General features: G+C 39.5%; 1 protein-coding gene across 1 annotated transcript; it reads left to right on the top strand.

Annotated features, from left to right (window-relative positions):
* Positions 1–49: 49 nt before the first annotated feature.
* On the top strand, positions 50–13,240 carry mrps18c (mitochondrial ribosomal protein S18C). Its single transcript, XM_059965323.1, has 6 exons — positions 50–147; positions 5,887–5,939; positions 7,864–7,947; positions 8,880–8,937; positions 12,451–12,510; positions 13,106–13,240. The coding sequence occupies exons 1-6, from the start codon at positions 117–119 to the stop codon at positions 13,180–13,182; spliced, it is 363 nt and encodes a 120-aa protein (XP_059821306.1). The 5' UTR covers positions 50–116; the 3' UTR covers positions 13,183–13,240.
* Positions 13,241–17,284: the final 4,044 nt, after the last annotated feature.

Below are 17,284 nucleotides of genomic sequence, written 5' to 3'. Positions count from 1 at the left end.
AGTCAATCTGTGGTACAATCTGCGCGTGCGCGGGAGGGGGGGGGAGGAGAAAACGGGAAATTGCGCATGCGTAGTCCTGCTTTTCTGGGTCTGGCGACTTCTGGTCGGATGGTGGGATGTTGCGGGTAGTGAGGACATGCCGTTCAGGTAATGAAGCTGAGAGGACAGAAGTTCTTGGAAGGTTTTGCAAAGAATAATGAGGCATCTTATAGTTTATAGGACTGAAACAAAATAGCTGTAGTTCCTAAATCTGTATTAAAAAGCGAATTTTGTAACCCGGCCTGGTTCTTCTTATAGATCTTAGGAGGTCTCTATGGAGAAGGTGCTGAGGCGATTTCGTGGGGTTGGTGATAAGGTCGAGGGTGTCAAATGCGATTATTCTTATTGGAGTAGGAAAATTAATGATAAGTGTTATACTGGAATACCAAATTATAGGACAAATATCTCTATTGGCTGGCATTATGTCTTTGAAACTAGAGGACTCAAAACTTAATTGATAGAAAAAGATAAATGCATTATTTTCTGTGGCTTCCTGAGTTGGAAGTTTAGTTTTAACAAGTCGCAATTCGCAATTGGCTGTCGCTGTTTAAACCTGCATTTAATATCTGCTCTCTGCCCTAAATTAGGTTCTGATAGACAGGCATGAATCTTGCCTTTCTCTTGTTCTTGCATTTCTGTTCCTTAAGTAATTTCACTCAGGCAACAATGAACTAACATTGCAAGGACGATGTTGTGGCATGGAAAGGAATTAGAAATTGAGCCAGTGCTCTGAATGACAGAGTTTAAAGTTGCTGGATGGTGTCAAAGAAGTTTTCATGAATGAAGCCTTAATGCATTTTGTCACGTTATACAATGTGACTCTATTGTACCAGAAGAGGATTTTGCTAATCAGGCAGGCTTATTTAAGCTAATTTGGTGTACAGATTCTTTTGTGTTAGATCTTAAAACAGTGGTCTTTGCTGTTTTAAATTATCAGAGACAAGTTGCGGGCTAGTTACAAAATTTCTAAATATACATCTCTAATTACTCTTACTGCAATCTACAGACTGTAGTTTCCAATTAAGCAACATAGCTTTGAATTAGTGATTTCATGATCTTCTGAAGGAATCGTTGGACTTGCCTCTCAGTCATGCAGTTACAGTGCCTATAAGCAGACCAAGGACCATGGCCAAAAGAGTGGGAGGAGGGGAGGGCTCCAAGCCAGGCTGAAATGCAGAGGAATGAAGCCCATCATCTTATTTGCAAATGTGCAGCTACTGGAGAACAAGACTGAGGAACTAAAGGCAAGATTGCTATATTGGAGGGAAATGAGAAATTGCTGTGTTCTGTGTTTCATGGAGATACATGGCTCACTCCTGGCATGCCAGATGCATTGGTTAGACCTGTAGGCTTCTCGATACACAGGATGGACAGAACTGCTGATTCAGAAAAGGCAAAAGGGTGGGGGTCTGTGTTTTATGATAAACTCTTCGTGGTCCTTGGATGTGGTAGTTTTGTCGTGGTCTTGTTCCCCCTACCTGGAATGTCTATAAAGTGCTGGCCATTCTACTTACCACGAGTCTCCTGTGATCCTGACTGCAGTATGTATATGTGTGTGTGTTCTCTCTCCCCCCCCTCCTCTCCCGTAATATTTGGAAGTAAGGTTTAACACAGGCAGAGGCTAAAAAGCAAAGCTCCAGAGATGAGGATAAGAGAGGCAAAGGAGTGGCTGTGGGATTACTTCCAGTCAGTGGACTAGGACATGTTCAAGGATTTATCAGAGGATCTGAATCAAAAACCCACACAGACTTGATAAAACAACCGTAGGTGAGTGTTCCCCCACAAAATCAGTCTTCAACCATAAGCACCGGATGAACCATGAAATCTGCAATCTGCTGAGGGCTGGATCAGTGACAGATCTTGTGTGACCAAGTAGGATACAAGAGGTCCAGGTACAATTTCTGGAAACCATCCCACAAATGAAGTGGCAACTCCAGCCAAACTTGAGTCATTGGAGGATGCTTGACAGCTGTGGCAGTGCTTGAATACTACATAGATGACAACAGGACTTTAATCCCAGAATGAGCTCAATGCCTTCTGTGTCTGCTTTGACCAGCAAAACATGGCAGAACCTTCACAAGTTACCACAGCCCCTGATTTCTGTCTGAGGCCAAAGTGAGAGCATCCTTCAGGAGGGTGAACCCACAGAAAGCATCCAGCACAGTGGGATACCTGGCCAATTACTACAGACCTGTGATGATCAACTGGCTGGAGTGTTCACCGTTATCTTTAACCTCTTGTTTTGGCGGTCTGAGGTACCCACTTGCTTGAAGTAGGCTTTAATTATACTGGTACCTGAGAAGAATGTGGTAACTTGCCTTTACTTGTTATATGCTTATGATTGTAAGGCTAAACACAGCTCTGATGCCATATTTAAATCTGTTAATTACACCACTATCATTGCCCAAACCATAGGTGGTGATGAATCAACAGATAGGAGGGAGATTGAAAATCTGGTTGATTGGTGCCAGATTAACAATCTCTTATTCAATGTCAGCAAGACCAAGGAGATGATTATTGACTTCAGGAGGAGGAAAGCAGGGTTTTATGAGCCAGTACTCACTCATCAGAGATTGGAGCAGAGGCTCAGTAACTTTAAATTCCTCGGCTATCATTTCAAAGGATCTACAATTATGAAGAAAGCACGGCAGTGCCTCTATAGGAATTTGTGAAGATTCGGTATGACATCTTAAAACTGACAAACTTCTGTAGGTGTATGGTGGAGAGTATATTGACTAGTTGCATTACAGCTTGGTATGGAAACACCAATGCCCTTGAATGAAATATCCTACAAAAAGTAGTGGATATGGCCTAGTCCATCATGGGTAAAGCCCTCCCCACCATGAACACATCTACACAGAGTCCTGTTGCATGCCCTTTCCTTGCTGCTACCATCAGGAAGAAGATACAGGAGCCTCAGGACCCATACTGCCAGGTTCAGGAACAGTTATTACCCCTCAACCAACAGTCTCTTGATCTAGTGGGAATAACTTTAATCGCCCCATCATGGAACTGTTTTCACAACCTGGATTCTTCATCTCAAGTTCTTGATAGTTATAACTTATTTATTCCAGTTATTTATTTTATTTTGTAATTCCAGTTTGTTATTTGTCCATTCCGCTGCATGCGGTCTTTTGCTGATTCTATTACGTTTCTTGGATTTACTGAGTGCATCTCTCTTTAGAGAAAGAGAGACTAAGACTTTTGCTCTGTATTGTATTTGTCAACATGGAGCGAAGAGTGAGTTTGTAGATCTAGCGAGAGCAAAGGATATTGAGAAATAGCGAGGGTGGAATGCACAGGAAGAGTGTGGGAAAGGTGGCAGAGGAGTGTCAGGTGGAGAGTGACGCGGGTGCAGATACACCCAGCCCTGAGACACCAGGCAAGGTCATTTGATTCCATACAGTGGGTTTATTGATCATTACAGAATGTCTCTCTGGTGCTTCCCTCTCCTTCCACTCCCTCTTGCCCTTTTCCTAACCACGATTCTCCTCTCCCTGTGCCCTTCTCCTCACAGTCCACAATAGAGACCCATATGAGAATCAGGTTTATCATCACCCACATATGTCACAAAATTTGTTTCTTTTGTGTGACAGCAGTGCAGTGCAATACAGAAAATTACTATTAATGTGCAAAAGTCTCGGGTACTCTGGTTATCTATAGGTGCCTAAGACTTGTGCAGTACTGTACGTACTTTGATAATTTACTTTAAACTTCGAAGTTTTTTTTTGCATGTATGGTTGTAAAGCTTTGTGAAGTCAGATGAACTACTTCCTACATTCTCAGCTTTGGATTTGCTCTTCTGCACACAGTCACCATTCTTTTTGTATTTCAGTTTGAGCAGTGACTTCCTGACACAGATTGGGAGACAGCTTCACCAAACACCTACACTCCACCCACCAGAAAAAGCAGGATCTCCCAGTGGCCACCCATTTTAATTCCACTTCCCATTCCCATTCTGAGATGTCAGTCCATGGCCTCCTCTACTCTCATGATGACACCACACTCAGGTTGGAGGAATAACACCTTATATTCTGTTTGGGTAGCCTCCAACCTGATGGCATGAATATCGATTTCTCGAACTTCTGGTAATGCCCCACCCCTCCTTCACCATTCCACTCACCTTATCTCCTTACCTGCCCATCACCTTTCTCTGGTGCTCCTCTCCCTTTTCTTTCTTCCATGATCTTCTGTCCTCTCCCATCAGATTCCCCCTTCTCCAGCCCTGTATCTCTTTTACCACCAAACTCTCAGTTTACTTCACCCTCTTCGCCCCCCCCCACCTCCCAGTTTCACCTATCATCTTGTGTTTCTTCCTCCTCTCACCCTACCTAACTCTGACTCCCCAACTTTTTTCCTCCAGTCCTGATGAAGGTTCTCGGCCTGAAATGTCAACTGTACTCTTTTGCGTAGATGCTGCCTGGCCTGCTGAGTTCCTCCAGCATTTTGTGTATGTTGCTTAGAAATGTAGCTTGTTAATTCCAGGCCTTCAGCAATACAACTGAGATGGCATTGGGTCCCATTGTTCTTTTGCCAGTATTTTAGATATTGCGTAGAGCAGATCAAGTCGATTGAAGGCAAGTTTCACTGAGGGTAAGGACCTCAGGAAAGATCATCCACTGATAGAAGATGATTGCATGTACCATAGCCTTTACTTTTACACTTGCCTTGGCATGCCACTGTTGAGGATGGAGCTACCAGACCTTGTTGATTGTTCACTATCTCTTGTTGGATGTGGTACAACAGGAGGGGCTTGATCTTATCTACTAGTTTGGAGAGAGCTAGGTTTTGAAATTAGAACTCAGCTTCGGTAACTTGGTTCCTCAAATTTAGGTATGACTGTCATTTAAGCCTTTCATGCTCCTCTGAGCTACATTCAAATGAATTGGCTTCTTGCCTTGATGGTAATGTTGAAGGTGTGGACTGTGGGTGTGGTGAGTAACTTGGTATTATATTTGTCACAGAGAATTTTAACAGAAAACCACTCCACAGTATCAATACGAACTGACATGATGCCTTCAGAAATCATGGGCTTATATACGCTGGAATTAAGGAGATTGAGAGGGGATCTGATTGAAACATTTAAGATTATTAAGGGATTGGACAAGATAGTGTCAGGAAATATGTTCCAGATGTTGGGAGAGTCCAGTACCAGAGGGCATGGTTTGAGTATAAGGGGTAGGTCATTTAGGGCAGAGTTAAGGAAAAGCTTCTTCTCCCAGAGAGTTGTGGGGATCTGGAATGCACTGCCTCGGAAGGCAGTGGAGGCCAATTCTCTGGATGCTTTCAAGAAGGAGCTAGATAGGTATCTTATGGATGGGGGAATCAAGGGATATGGGGACAAGGCAGGAACAGAGTATTGATAGTAGGTGATCAGCAATGATCTCAGAATGACAGTGCAGGCTTGAAGGGCCGAATGGTCTACTCCTGCACCTACTGTCTATTGAAATTTCGTAGTGCTCAACTGATGGTTGTAAACACGGTAAGGTGAATGTGTTTATCTTACACAAGAGTCTGACCTAACGCATAAACACTTTATCAGATTTAGAAATGTTTACAAAATAGATTTTGTTATTAAACTAACATTTTGGTATCAACTTGTCTTGTATTGGTTTATTATTTTCACCACATACCAAGATGTAGTGGAAAATTGGTCTTACATTCTGTTCATACAAATCAAAAGAATCAGAAGGATTAATTGCTGGAGTTGTTTATTAGTGCCTTTGCTGATGGAATCTGGTATTGCACTTCTGTTCCTTTGTGAATTGATTATTTACAATTTAACAATATTCAAAGACTAATTGAAAACTGAAGCACAGTCTAGATTTTCAAATGTTTGTTTTGCAGGGTACTGGCAAAGGGGGATCACCACTCAACAGTTTCCAACTGCTTCTGATATGGTAAGAAATAGGACTAAAAATAAATGATGGAAATTTGAAATAAAAGCAGAAAATAGTGGAAATGACCAGCAGGCCAGGCAGCATCTATGGAAAGAGAAACAGAAAGTGCTTCAATTTTCATTAGAGGTCTAGGAAGCAAAACCAGAGAACATTAAAATAATATGATCATTAAGAAATTCGATTAGAAATGTAGAAGAAAGCTATATTCAAAGAACTATGAGAACATGGAACTTGAGGGCAGATAATTTAATACATTAACTTGGAACCAGAAATTCAGTGAGGGAGAAATGAGGAAATGTTATGTTGATGGTTTGATTAGGAAAGATGGATGTGATTCAAGCTGAAAAGTAGTTCAGCTGAAAAACCTGTTTTACCTCAACTGGTATTATATAGATTAAGATTCAAGACTCTTTAAAACAATATTAATTGTTCCTATTTTGCAAACTTCTTTTAATCTAAAGACTTATTTGTTGTCCAAGTAGGCTTTTGTAAGTTTTTAGTGAAATTCTTGTAACCTGCTACTCTTTTTACTCTTTTTTTTCCCAAATAATTTTCCATACTATATTTCATCAGACATTAATTTGCATAGTTATAATCTCTTGTGTTTGTTACAATTAAGTTCACCTCCACGTTAAGTTTAGTTTGCCAAAGCTTTCTTTATGGCTTTATCACTTCTATCACAGTTTTAATTTCTGTGGCTTTTGGTCCCTGTTCATCATCATGCCTGACCTTTCTCATCTACATTGAAATTAAAAATTCTTATCCCTGTTCAAACATCCCTTGATTTCAATCTCTAATCTTCACCAGCTAACAGACTGTTCTCTTTTCTTGCTGTTTGTTTGGCTCTGGTGTACCTTGCTGCCTTTCCCTTACAGTGTGTCTTTGGTCATCTGAATTTTCATTACAGACCATTCCTTGAAGGAACATTTCTGTGTTTTTACCCTTTACATTTATCATCAATTGAAGTGTTGAGAGTTTTGATGTTATGCAAATTCTCCTAATGCAGAGGATATAAAAGGAACATTCAAGTCAAGTCGCTTTTTATTGTCATTCCGACCATAACTGCTGGTAAAATACACAGTAAAAACGAGACAACATTTTTCAGGACCATGATGCTACATGAAACAGTACAAAAGCTACACTGAACTACGTGAAAACAACAGAAAAAAACTACGCTAGACTACAGACCTACCCAGGACTGCATAAAGTGCACAAAACAGTGCAGGCATTACAATAAATAATAAACAAAACAATAGGCACAGTAGAGGGCTGTAAGTTGGTGTCAGTCCAGGCTCTGGGTATCGAGGAGTCTGATAGCTTGAGGGAAGAAACTGTTACAAGGTCTGGTCGTGAGAGCCCGAATGCTTTGGTGCCTTTTCCCAGATGGTAGGAGGGAGAAGTTTGTATGAGGGGTGAATGGGGTCCTTCATAATGCTGTTTGCTTTGCAGATGTAGTGTGTAGTGTAAATGTCCATAATGGCAGGAAGAGAGACCCCGATGATCTCTGCTGACCTCACTGTCCGCTGCAGGGTCTTGCAATCTGAGATGGTGCAATTTCCAAACCAGGCAGTGATGCAGCTGCTCAGGATGTTCTTAATACAACCCCTGTAGAATGTGATGAGGATGGGGGGGGGGGGGGGGGTGGGAGATGGACTTTCCTCAGCATTCAGAGAAAGTAGAGATGCTGCTGGGCTTTCTTTGCTATGGAGCTGGTGTTGAGGGTTCTCCACCAGGTGAACACCAAGAAATTTGGTGCTCTTAACGATCTCTACCGAGGAGCCTTACAAACTTTCATTGAATATTTTTATCTTAATGTGATAGTTAGTCACCTAACAATTTGGTTGTTTACTCATTGAAGTGATGGTGGAGAAACAGCTTGATTATTAATGTTTCAAATACTCAAATAGCTTCCACTTTCTTCCAGCCAATAAAGCTAGAAAATCCTTACAAAGTGCCTCCCAAGAAGTGCATTTTGTGTGGCATTTCAGTGGATTACAAGAATGTACAGGTTTGCTCATTTTACTGATCAGGATGTTAAATGAAATTCAATAAATGTATGAGGTAATATGTGCTCAAGGGCTACATTATATGATAGATAGGATATTGAAGAACAGGATTTTTGCCATGATAATTATATGTAGATCAACACCATCTACTGGACTACAATGTAGTAATAATTGTGTGGAGTGGCATTTTATGAATGCAATAGCCACTATTCTTTATGCAGTCTTCAGATAAAATCTAAGTTAGGCAAATAGCTGTTCAGGAAGGAATGTTGTAAACTGTGAATCTCATCTTAGAGCATAGAAACACAGAATATAGAAAATCTACAGCACATTACAGGCCCTTTGGCCCACAATGCTGTGCCGACCATGTGACCTACTCTGGAAGCTGCCTAGAATTTCCCTACTGCACAGCTCTCTATTTTTCTAAGCTCCATGTACCTATCTAAGAGTATAAAAAGACCCCATTGTATCCACCCATATCACCTTCATCGGCAGGCAAAAAGTGGTGGGTGAATCTTTATTTAGCTTTTAGTAATGTCCCGTCATTTTCATTAAGTACATTTGAAACCTAAGTTTAACGAAGTTAATTCATCAGAAATATTATCACTGACTTGGATGATTTGATATTTGTTTTGTAGCAACAGTACAATACAAAGACAAAGTTATTCTAAATTACAAAAAATAATATAAAGTCTATTTGGTGGTTGGAGAGGGAAAAAGCTGCTTCTGAATTATTGAGCATGGGTCTTCAGACTCCTGTACCCTTCCTGATGGTGGTAACGAGAAGGGCTTTTATTGGAGAAATGAAGACATTTTAATGCTTTATTAGCTTAAGTTTGAACTGCATGTTGAATGTTTATATTTAAATCTGGTCAATATACTCTGACACTAACGTACATTTCATTTTTTTCTTTATTCCCTTTTTAAAAACAAGCTTTTATCCCAGTTCATCTCTCCATATACAGGTCGTATTTTAGGCAGACATATAACTGGTAAGACACTTATAATTTTGCACTCTTTAGAACTCTAATTGGAAGAATTTGGGCTTTTCATTATGGCAGGCATGTGTTTTGAATCAGAGAAGGTGTATAGTTTGCATAACATTTTATTTGAAATTATGTAATGTTAATACTTCAAGATGCTCTAGAACAGGTATCCTGTTAATTTCAGTAAATATATATTTAATTGAGTTCTCAAGTTTTGAATTTTTATAAAATGTTAAGCTAATTGTTTATTTTATCCATGCAGTGGATTTTTAAACCTATATATGCTCAACAAAGTAGTAATTCCTAGAAACCCTACATGCAATTACCCATACCAATTTAAAAATATGTAAGTGTAAAATCAGCTGTGGAGAGAGGGCTACAGATGACCTCCGTCTTATGGCTAATTGGATTTGTAGGAACTTGGCCAAAGGAGTTCATAAATTATTGCCAACATTTTGAAATGCAAAACAAAATCTCACTCAGAATATATGGGGGGAGAAATTAAAATCAGCACGATTTGTTTTATCACCTCTCATTTCATGATTCACTCACAGATGATATACATTCATGGTATGTCCTGTTTTCCCAGAAATATTTCCCCCTTCTACCCCCAATTCTTTGTACGGTTGCCTAAAAAGACAAAGATACAGCGATGTTAGAAAGTTTGTGAACCCTATAGAATTTTTTCTATTTTGTATAAATATGACCTAAAATGTGATTAGATCTTCACCCATCCTAAAACTAGATAAAGAGAACCCAATTAAATAAATAACATGAAAAATATTATACTTGTTCATTTATTTATTGAGAAAAATGATCCAGTATTACATGTATTTGTTGAAAAGTTATGTGAACTTCTGGGTAATGCCTTCTACAAAAGCTATTTGGAGTTGGGTGTTCCAATCAATGAGATGAGATTGGAGGTGAGGATCGTAGAGGTGCCCTGCTCTATATATAAAAAAAAGACACCCAAAGTCAGGTTACTGACAGAACCTGCTCTTCTCAAGAAAGACCTGTTTATGTGTACCATGCCTTGATCAAGACAACTTTCAGAGGACCTTAGAAGAAGAATTGTAGAGATTCATCAAGCTGGAAAAGGCTTCAAAATAATTTCTAAAGAGTGTTCATCAGTCTACAGCAAGAGCAGTTGTCCACAAATGGAGGAAACTCAGTACTGTTGCTATTCTCCCAAGGAGAGGGCATCCTGCAAAGATCACACCAAGAGCACAGCATGCATTGCTGAAGGAGGTGAAAAAGAACCTGAGGGTTACAGTAAAAGACCTGCAGAAATCTCTAGAACTTGCAAAAATCTCTTCCTGAGTCCACTATAAGAAAAACACTGAACAAGAATGTCATGAAAAGACACCACAGAGAAACCACTGCTCTCCAAAAAAAAAATTACTGCACGTCTGAAGTTTGCAAAAGACCACCTGGATGTTCTACAATGCTTCTGGGACAATGTTCTGTGGACATACGAGACTAAAGTTGGGACTTTTTGGCAGAAATACAGATTGCTATGTTTGGAGAGAAAAATGGCATTGCACACCAACACCAAAACCTCATCCCAACTGTGAAGAATGGTGGAAGGAACATCATGGTTTTGGGCTGCTTTGCTGCCTCAGGGCCTTGTCAGTTTGCAATTGTTGAGGGACGATGAATTCAAAATTGTATCAAGACATAGGAGAAATTCAGGGTAGCATTCCGTCATCTGAAGCTAAATAGAAGTTGGATAATGCAACAGGACAATGATAAGAAAAATGAGTAAATCAAGAACAGAATCATTTTAAAAAGAAGAGAATTTGTGTTTTGGAATGGCAAAGACATGACCTTAATCCTGTAGAAATGTTGGGTAAAGAACTGAAGTCCATGGAAGGAAGTCCACCAACATCCCAGTGTTGAAGCAGGTTAATAAGGAGGAATATCTTAACGTTCCTCAAAGCTGATGTGCAGGACTGAACAAGTTACCAGGAATGTTTGGATGAAGTTATTGCTGTACAAGTTGGGGGGGTGTGTGATCATACCAGTTACTGAAAGCAAGGTTCACAAACATTTTCCAACAAATGTAATATTGGATCATTTTCCTCATAAATAAATGAACAAATATAATGTTTTTTGTAACATGTACAACAAGCTGGAGGAACTCAGCAGGTCGGACAGCATCTGTGGAAACGAGCAGTCAATGTTTCGGGCTGAGATCCTTCGTCAGGACTGAAGAGGGAGGGGGCAGGGGCCCTATAAAGAAGCTGGGGGAGGGTGGGAAGGAGAAGGCTGGTAGGTGCCAGGTGAAAAACCAATCAGAGGAAAGATCAAGGGGTTGGGGAGGGGAAGCAGGGAGGGGATAGGCAGGAAAGGTGAAGAAGGAATGTAAGGGGGAAGCACTATGTAGTAGAAGAAGGCAGAATCATGAGAGAGGTGATAGGCAGCTGGAAGAGGAGGCAGAGTGAAACTGGGATGGGGGAAGTGAAAGAATTACCGGAAGTTGGAGAATTCGATGTACATGCCAAGCGGCTGGAGACTACCCAGATGGTCTATGAGGTGTTGCTGCTCCAACCTGAGTTTGGCCTCATCATGGCAGTAGAGGAGGCCATGTATGGACATATCCAAATGGGAATGTGAAGCAGAGTTGAAGTGGGTGGCAACCGGGAGGTCCTTTCTGTTGTGGCAGACGGAGCAGAGGTGCTCAACGAAGCAGCCCCCCACAATCTGCGTCGGGTCTCGCCGATGTAGAGGAGGCCGCACCTGGAGCATTGGATGCAATAAATGACCCCAACAGACTCTCAAATGAAGTGTTTGCGACGCTGAATGGTGGTAAGAGAGGAGGTGCAGGGACAGGTTTGCTTTGACCCCAGCATCTGCAGTGTACTTTGTGTTTACTATAATGATTTTTGTGTTATTTATGTAATTGGGTTCTCATTCTAGTTTTAGGACTTGCATGAAGATCTGATCACATTTTAGGTTATTTATGCAGAAATATAGAAAATTCTTTAGGGTTCAATAACTTCCTAGCACCACTGTATGAATAGCGCAGGGACTGAGAAGGGACAAAATAAAGTACAATTACCCATGAACCATTGAAACTATTTATACAATAGGGTATGTTTGTTTAGTTTATAAAGAGATTTGTGTACTGCAATTTCTTTCACATTGATTAAAATATGATCTGTTCACAAATTTATGGTACAAACACCAGAAAACTATAAAATTGCTGTTAGAATGTTAATTCCATCTTGAATTTTGGCAATACAGAGTCAATTCCTTTAAACTGATTGATTTTACAAGTTATAGAATAGAAACCTATTGTGTCAATTAGCATGAACATGAATTAGAAGCATGCTTTACAATTCAGCATCTCATTTTAAAAGTACAGATAGAGTAATGCTAATTTATTAAGGCGATAGAAGCTTTAACTTCCTGGCTATGAGGACATCCAGTAAACAAATTGTAATTAACAGGTTTGGAAAAGTTGTTAAGAAAATGAAGCCTACACTGAGATTTAAATTGTTTATGATTACTTTCTAGGTTTGTGTGGAAAGAAACAAAAAGAAATTTCTAAGACCATCAAAAAATCCCAGCGGATGGGTATGTTCTTTTAAAGATATCCTTAAATTGAAAACCAATACAGCTAATTGCAATTTCTTGACTGAAATTTGAATTTGTGTAGATGCTGTGATCCTGCTTTGTGCTGTCATCAAAGCTTTTAAAACATAAATACTTAAATTTATCTAACTGTTTATATAATTTATATAAATTTATATAACCTGATATCCTGAGTATTGTAGAAAGAAGCTTAGAATATTGTCATAAGGAGTAGTAAGTCTGAGGATTGGGGAAAAATTCAGAATTCAGCAAAGGAGGGCTAGAAAATTGATGACGAAAGGGATAGTAGAATACAAGAGTGATCTAGTGAGAAATGTAGTGCACTAACTTCAATAGATATGAAAAAGGAAAAGATAAGCAAAAGTTAATTTCAGTTCCCTAGACTAAAACAGATAAAATTGTAATGAGGGATACAGAGAAATTAAGCTTATTAAAAATCTTTGAATAACAATACATAGACAAGATGTGTATTTACCTTTTAAGCAGTTTAAATATTCCATTATTCACCTATGATAATAAAGTAGAACATCAGCTGCTGAGAATTATTTTTGGTTAATTATTTTTTTCTTTTTCATAGGATTTATGTCGGTGACTTTGAAAGACCCAGCTTTTATAAAGGATACAAACATTTGTGATTACAAACTGTGGGAATAATGTATTAATCATATGATGTTTTGCAATTATATTCCAAAAATAAACTAGATTAAATTAAGATTTGTTTATAAATTTGTACTAAAATTTTTCAGTGAAAGTGTTGAAAATGTTTAGTTCATATTTGCACAACTGCTTCAGTATGTTGCAGTTGTGATGTGAAACGGTATTTGCTTTATTACACTAAACCTTGAAGCATCTTTAGGAATAGCTATAAAGAGTTAAGCATAGAAACATTACTGCCAATGATAACCTGCTCCTTCTCCATAAATCAGAAACCCATCAAGAACTTTAGGAAGTTAAATTGTTCGTTCCAGTTTAAAAAAAAATAATTATTAATCCCTCATTCCATTCTCAGGCTTCTCGTGCTCCTTTTTGTTCAAGTGTTTAATCAGAGAAACATAGAAAGCCTACAGCACAATACAAGCCATTTACCCACAAAGCTGTGCTGACCATGTCCTTGCCTTAGAATTACCTAGGTTTACCCATAGCCCTCTATTTTTCTAAGCTCCATGTATCCATCCAGGAGTCTCTTAAAATACCTTATCGTTTCCGCCTCCACCACTACCACCAGCAGCCCATTCCACGCACTCACCACTCTCTGTGTGGGGGGGGGAGAAAAACAACTTACCCCTGACATCTCCTCTGTACCTACTTCCAGGCACCTTAAAACTATGCCCTTTCATGCTAGCCATTTCAGCCCTGGGAAAAAGCCTCTGACTATTCACACGATCAATGCCTCTCATCATCTTGTACACCTCTATCAGGTCACCTCTCATCCTCCGTCGCTCCAAGGAGAAAAGGCCGAGTTCACTCAACCTATTCTCATTAAGCATGCTCCCCCATCCAGGCAACATTCTTGTAAATCTCCACTGCACTCTTTCTTTGGTTTCCATGTCCTTCCTGTAGTGAGGCAACCAGAACTGAGCACAATACTCCAAGTGGGGTCTGACCAGGGTCCTATATAGCTGCAACATTACCTCTCGGCTCTTAAACACAATCCCACAATTGATGAAGGCCAATGCACCATACAAAATATTAATTTGGTCATTTTAAATTTTGTCCAAACCAATGTTAGTTTTAAATTTTGATAGATCATAATCTCCACAGTATTCTACCATTTTGAATTACAGATTTGTACTACATCAAAGTACTTGGACTAAATTTTCCAACTATGGATATGGCTTGTCTGTTTTTATTAGACTGCTTAATCACCTTAAATCTTTCAAGATGGTTCCAGGGTGATCCGATTAAATTCAAAGGATTACAAATAAAGTTAATACAACTTTTAGTCATTGTGCCTAGTCTTAGATCATAAGATATAGGAGCAGAATTAAACCATTTGGCCCATCGAGTCTGGTCCACTACTTCATCATAGCGGATAGAATTGTCTTTTCAGCCGCAATCTCCTGCCTTCTCCACTTATTCCATCATGCTGACGAATCAAGAATCTATCAACCTCTGCCATAAATATACATAAAGACTTGGCCTCCACCGCTGCCTGTGGCAAAGAATTCCACAGATTCACCTCTCTGGCTAAAGAAATTCCTCCTCATCTAAAAGGCTGTATCCAATGGTCGTAGACTCTCCCGCCATAGGAAACATCCTCTCTAGATCCACTCCATCAAAGCCTTTCGCTATTCAATAGGTTTCAATGCGGTCACCCCTCATTCTTCTGAATTCTAGGGCATATAGGCCTGGAGTCATCAAATGCTCTTCATATGACAAGCCATTCAATCCACTTTGAACCTCCTTTGAACCCTCTTATTTCAGCACATCCTTTCTAAGATGAGGGGCCCGAATTTGCTCAAAAAACTCCAAGTAAGGCCTCAGCGGTGCTTTATAAAGTCTCAAAATTACATCCTTGCTTTTATATACTAGCCCTCTTGAATGAATGCTAACATTGCATTTGCCTTCCTCACCACAGACTCAACTTGCAAATTAAGCTTTAAAGAATCCTGCACAAGGTCTCCCAAGTCCCTTTGCACCTCAATTGTTTGTATTTTCTCTCCATTTAGAAAATAGTCAACCCTTTAATTTCTGCTGCCAAAATGCATGACCATACATTTCCCAACACTATTCCATCAGCCATTTCTTTGCCCATTCTCCTATTCTCTGTCCTGTAGACTTTCTACTTCCTTAAAACCACTTTCCCCTCCACCTATCTTCATATCAACTGCAAACTTTGCAACAAAGCCATCAATTCCATCATCCAAATCATTGATATATAACATACTGGAATGTTTCCTGTAATACCATGAGCTCATAGCTTAAGCAGCCTTGTGTGGCACCTTGTCAAAGACCTTCTGAAAAACCGTACACAACATCAACCTATTCTCCTTTCTCTATCCAACAAATCTGTCAGGCAAGATTTTCCCTTGAGGAAATCATGCTGACTGTGGCCTATTATATCATGCCTCCAAGCACTTTCAAACCTCATCCTTAATAATTGACTCCAACATCTGTCCAACCACTGAGATTAGACTCCTGCCTATAGTTTCATTTTGCCACTCTCCCTTCTTGGAGAGTGGAGTGACATATGCAATTTTCCAGACTTTCAGATCTCTTCAGCCACCTCTTTCAGAACTCTGGGGTGTATACCATTTGGTCCAGGAGACTTATCCACTTTCAGTTTCCCCAAGAACCTTCTCTCCAGTTACGGCAACTTCACAGCATGCTGCTAGTGTCTTCCACAGTGAAGACTAATTTCATTATTACCTCTCCAGCATTGTTTTTCCAGTGGTCAGATGTCCATTCTCACCTCTCTTTTACCATAGAACCATAACAGCACAGAAACAGGCCCTTTGGCCCTTCTTGGCTGTGCCAAACCATTTTTCTGCCTAGTCCCACTGACCTGCACCTGGACCATATACCTCCATACCCCTCTCATCCATATACTTGTTCGTTTTTCTTAAATGTTAAAAGTGAACCCGCATTTACTTCATCTGGCAGCTCATTCCACACTCCCACCACTCTGTGTGAAGAAGCCCCCCCCCCCGACTGTTCCCTTTAAACTTTTCCCCCTTCACCCTTAACCCATGTCCTGTGTTTTTTTTTCTCCCCTAGCCTCGGTGGAAAAAGCCTGCTTACATTCTCTGTCTATACCGATCATAATTTTATATATCTCTATCAAATCTCCCCTCAATCTTCTATGCTCCAGGGAATAAAGTCCTAACCTATTCAACCTTTCTCTGTAACTCAGTTTCTCAAGTCCCAGCAACATCCTTGTAAACCTTCTCTGAAATCTTTCAACCTTATTAATATCCTTCCTGTAATTAGGTGACCAAAACTGCACACGATACTCCAAATTTGGCCTCACCAATGCCTTATACAATCTCACCATAACATTCCAACTTATACTCAATACTTTTATAAAGGCTAATGTACCAAAAGCTCTCTTTACAACCCTATCTTTACACTTGTATACCTGAATACTTTGTACTTTCACTGTCTTCTCAACTATTTAGAAAATAGGGCTTTCTTTTCAGATTCAATTCCTATATTGTATTGCACCTGACAGTTGTATGTTTATGTCCCTTTTATAGTTCTTCCTTGTATTTACATGGCCTACTGTCTTTGGTACTTTGAAATGATTTTCAAAATTAGACCTGATAGAGCTTTTATTACAATCAACCCATTAACAGGGTAGATTGGATAAAATGAATTAAAACCATCAGGTGTAGAATTAAGGCACGCCTTAGAAATTCTGCCAAGAATTGAAGTTGTCAAAATGAGTTAAACTTGGTGTGTTTCTCAATTAGCTTTTTTTGTGCTTGACAAACCCACAACTGTTGGAATAAAATTGTCCTTGTCAAGAGATTTTGCAAGTGCTAAAATATAATACAAAGGATTGGCCACTTAGTTTTCTTAAAAGGTGATTTGAAATTTCTCTCAATTTTATTGGTGCCTACGTTTTCAGTAGCTCTTTCTAGTAACTCAAAGTTCTTTTTCCAGCAGAAATACAATTTTAACTCCAATGAGTTAGCTACACTTCTGACAGTCTTGTCATCTTTAGTCTTTCCAATAATATGAAATGTAACATTAAACTAATTTTTGTCTTGCAATGAAAAACTATTATTTCTCCCTAAATGTATGTGCGCGCAAA

The sequence above is a fragment of the Hypanus sabinus genome, chromosome 3, assembly GCF_030144855.1.
Source record: "Hypanus sabinus isolate sHypSab1 chromosome 3, sHypSab1.hap1, whole genome shotgun sequence".
NCBI lineage: Eukaryota > Metazoa > Chordata > Chondrichthyes > Myliobatiformes > Dasyatidae > Hypanus > Hypanus sabinus.
This window is presented reverse-complemented; position numbering and strand designations above follow the sequence as displayed.

Bases quoted from the DNA above. Each gene is read 5' to 3' on its own strand.
- mrps18c (XM_059965323.1), top strand. From the start codon at position 117: ATGTTGCGGGTAGTGAGGACATGCCGTTCAG. The intron at 7,948-8,879 runs GTTTGCTCATTT...TTTAAAAACAAG, and splicing joins TGGATTACAAGAATGTACAG to CTTTTATCCCAGTTCATCTC. The intron at 12,511-13,105 runs GTATGTTCTTTT...TCTTTTTCATAG, and splicing joins CAAAAAATCCCAGCGGATGG to GATTTATGTCGGTGACTTTG.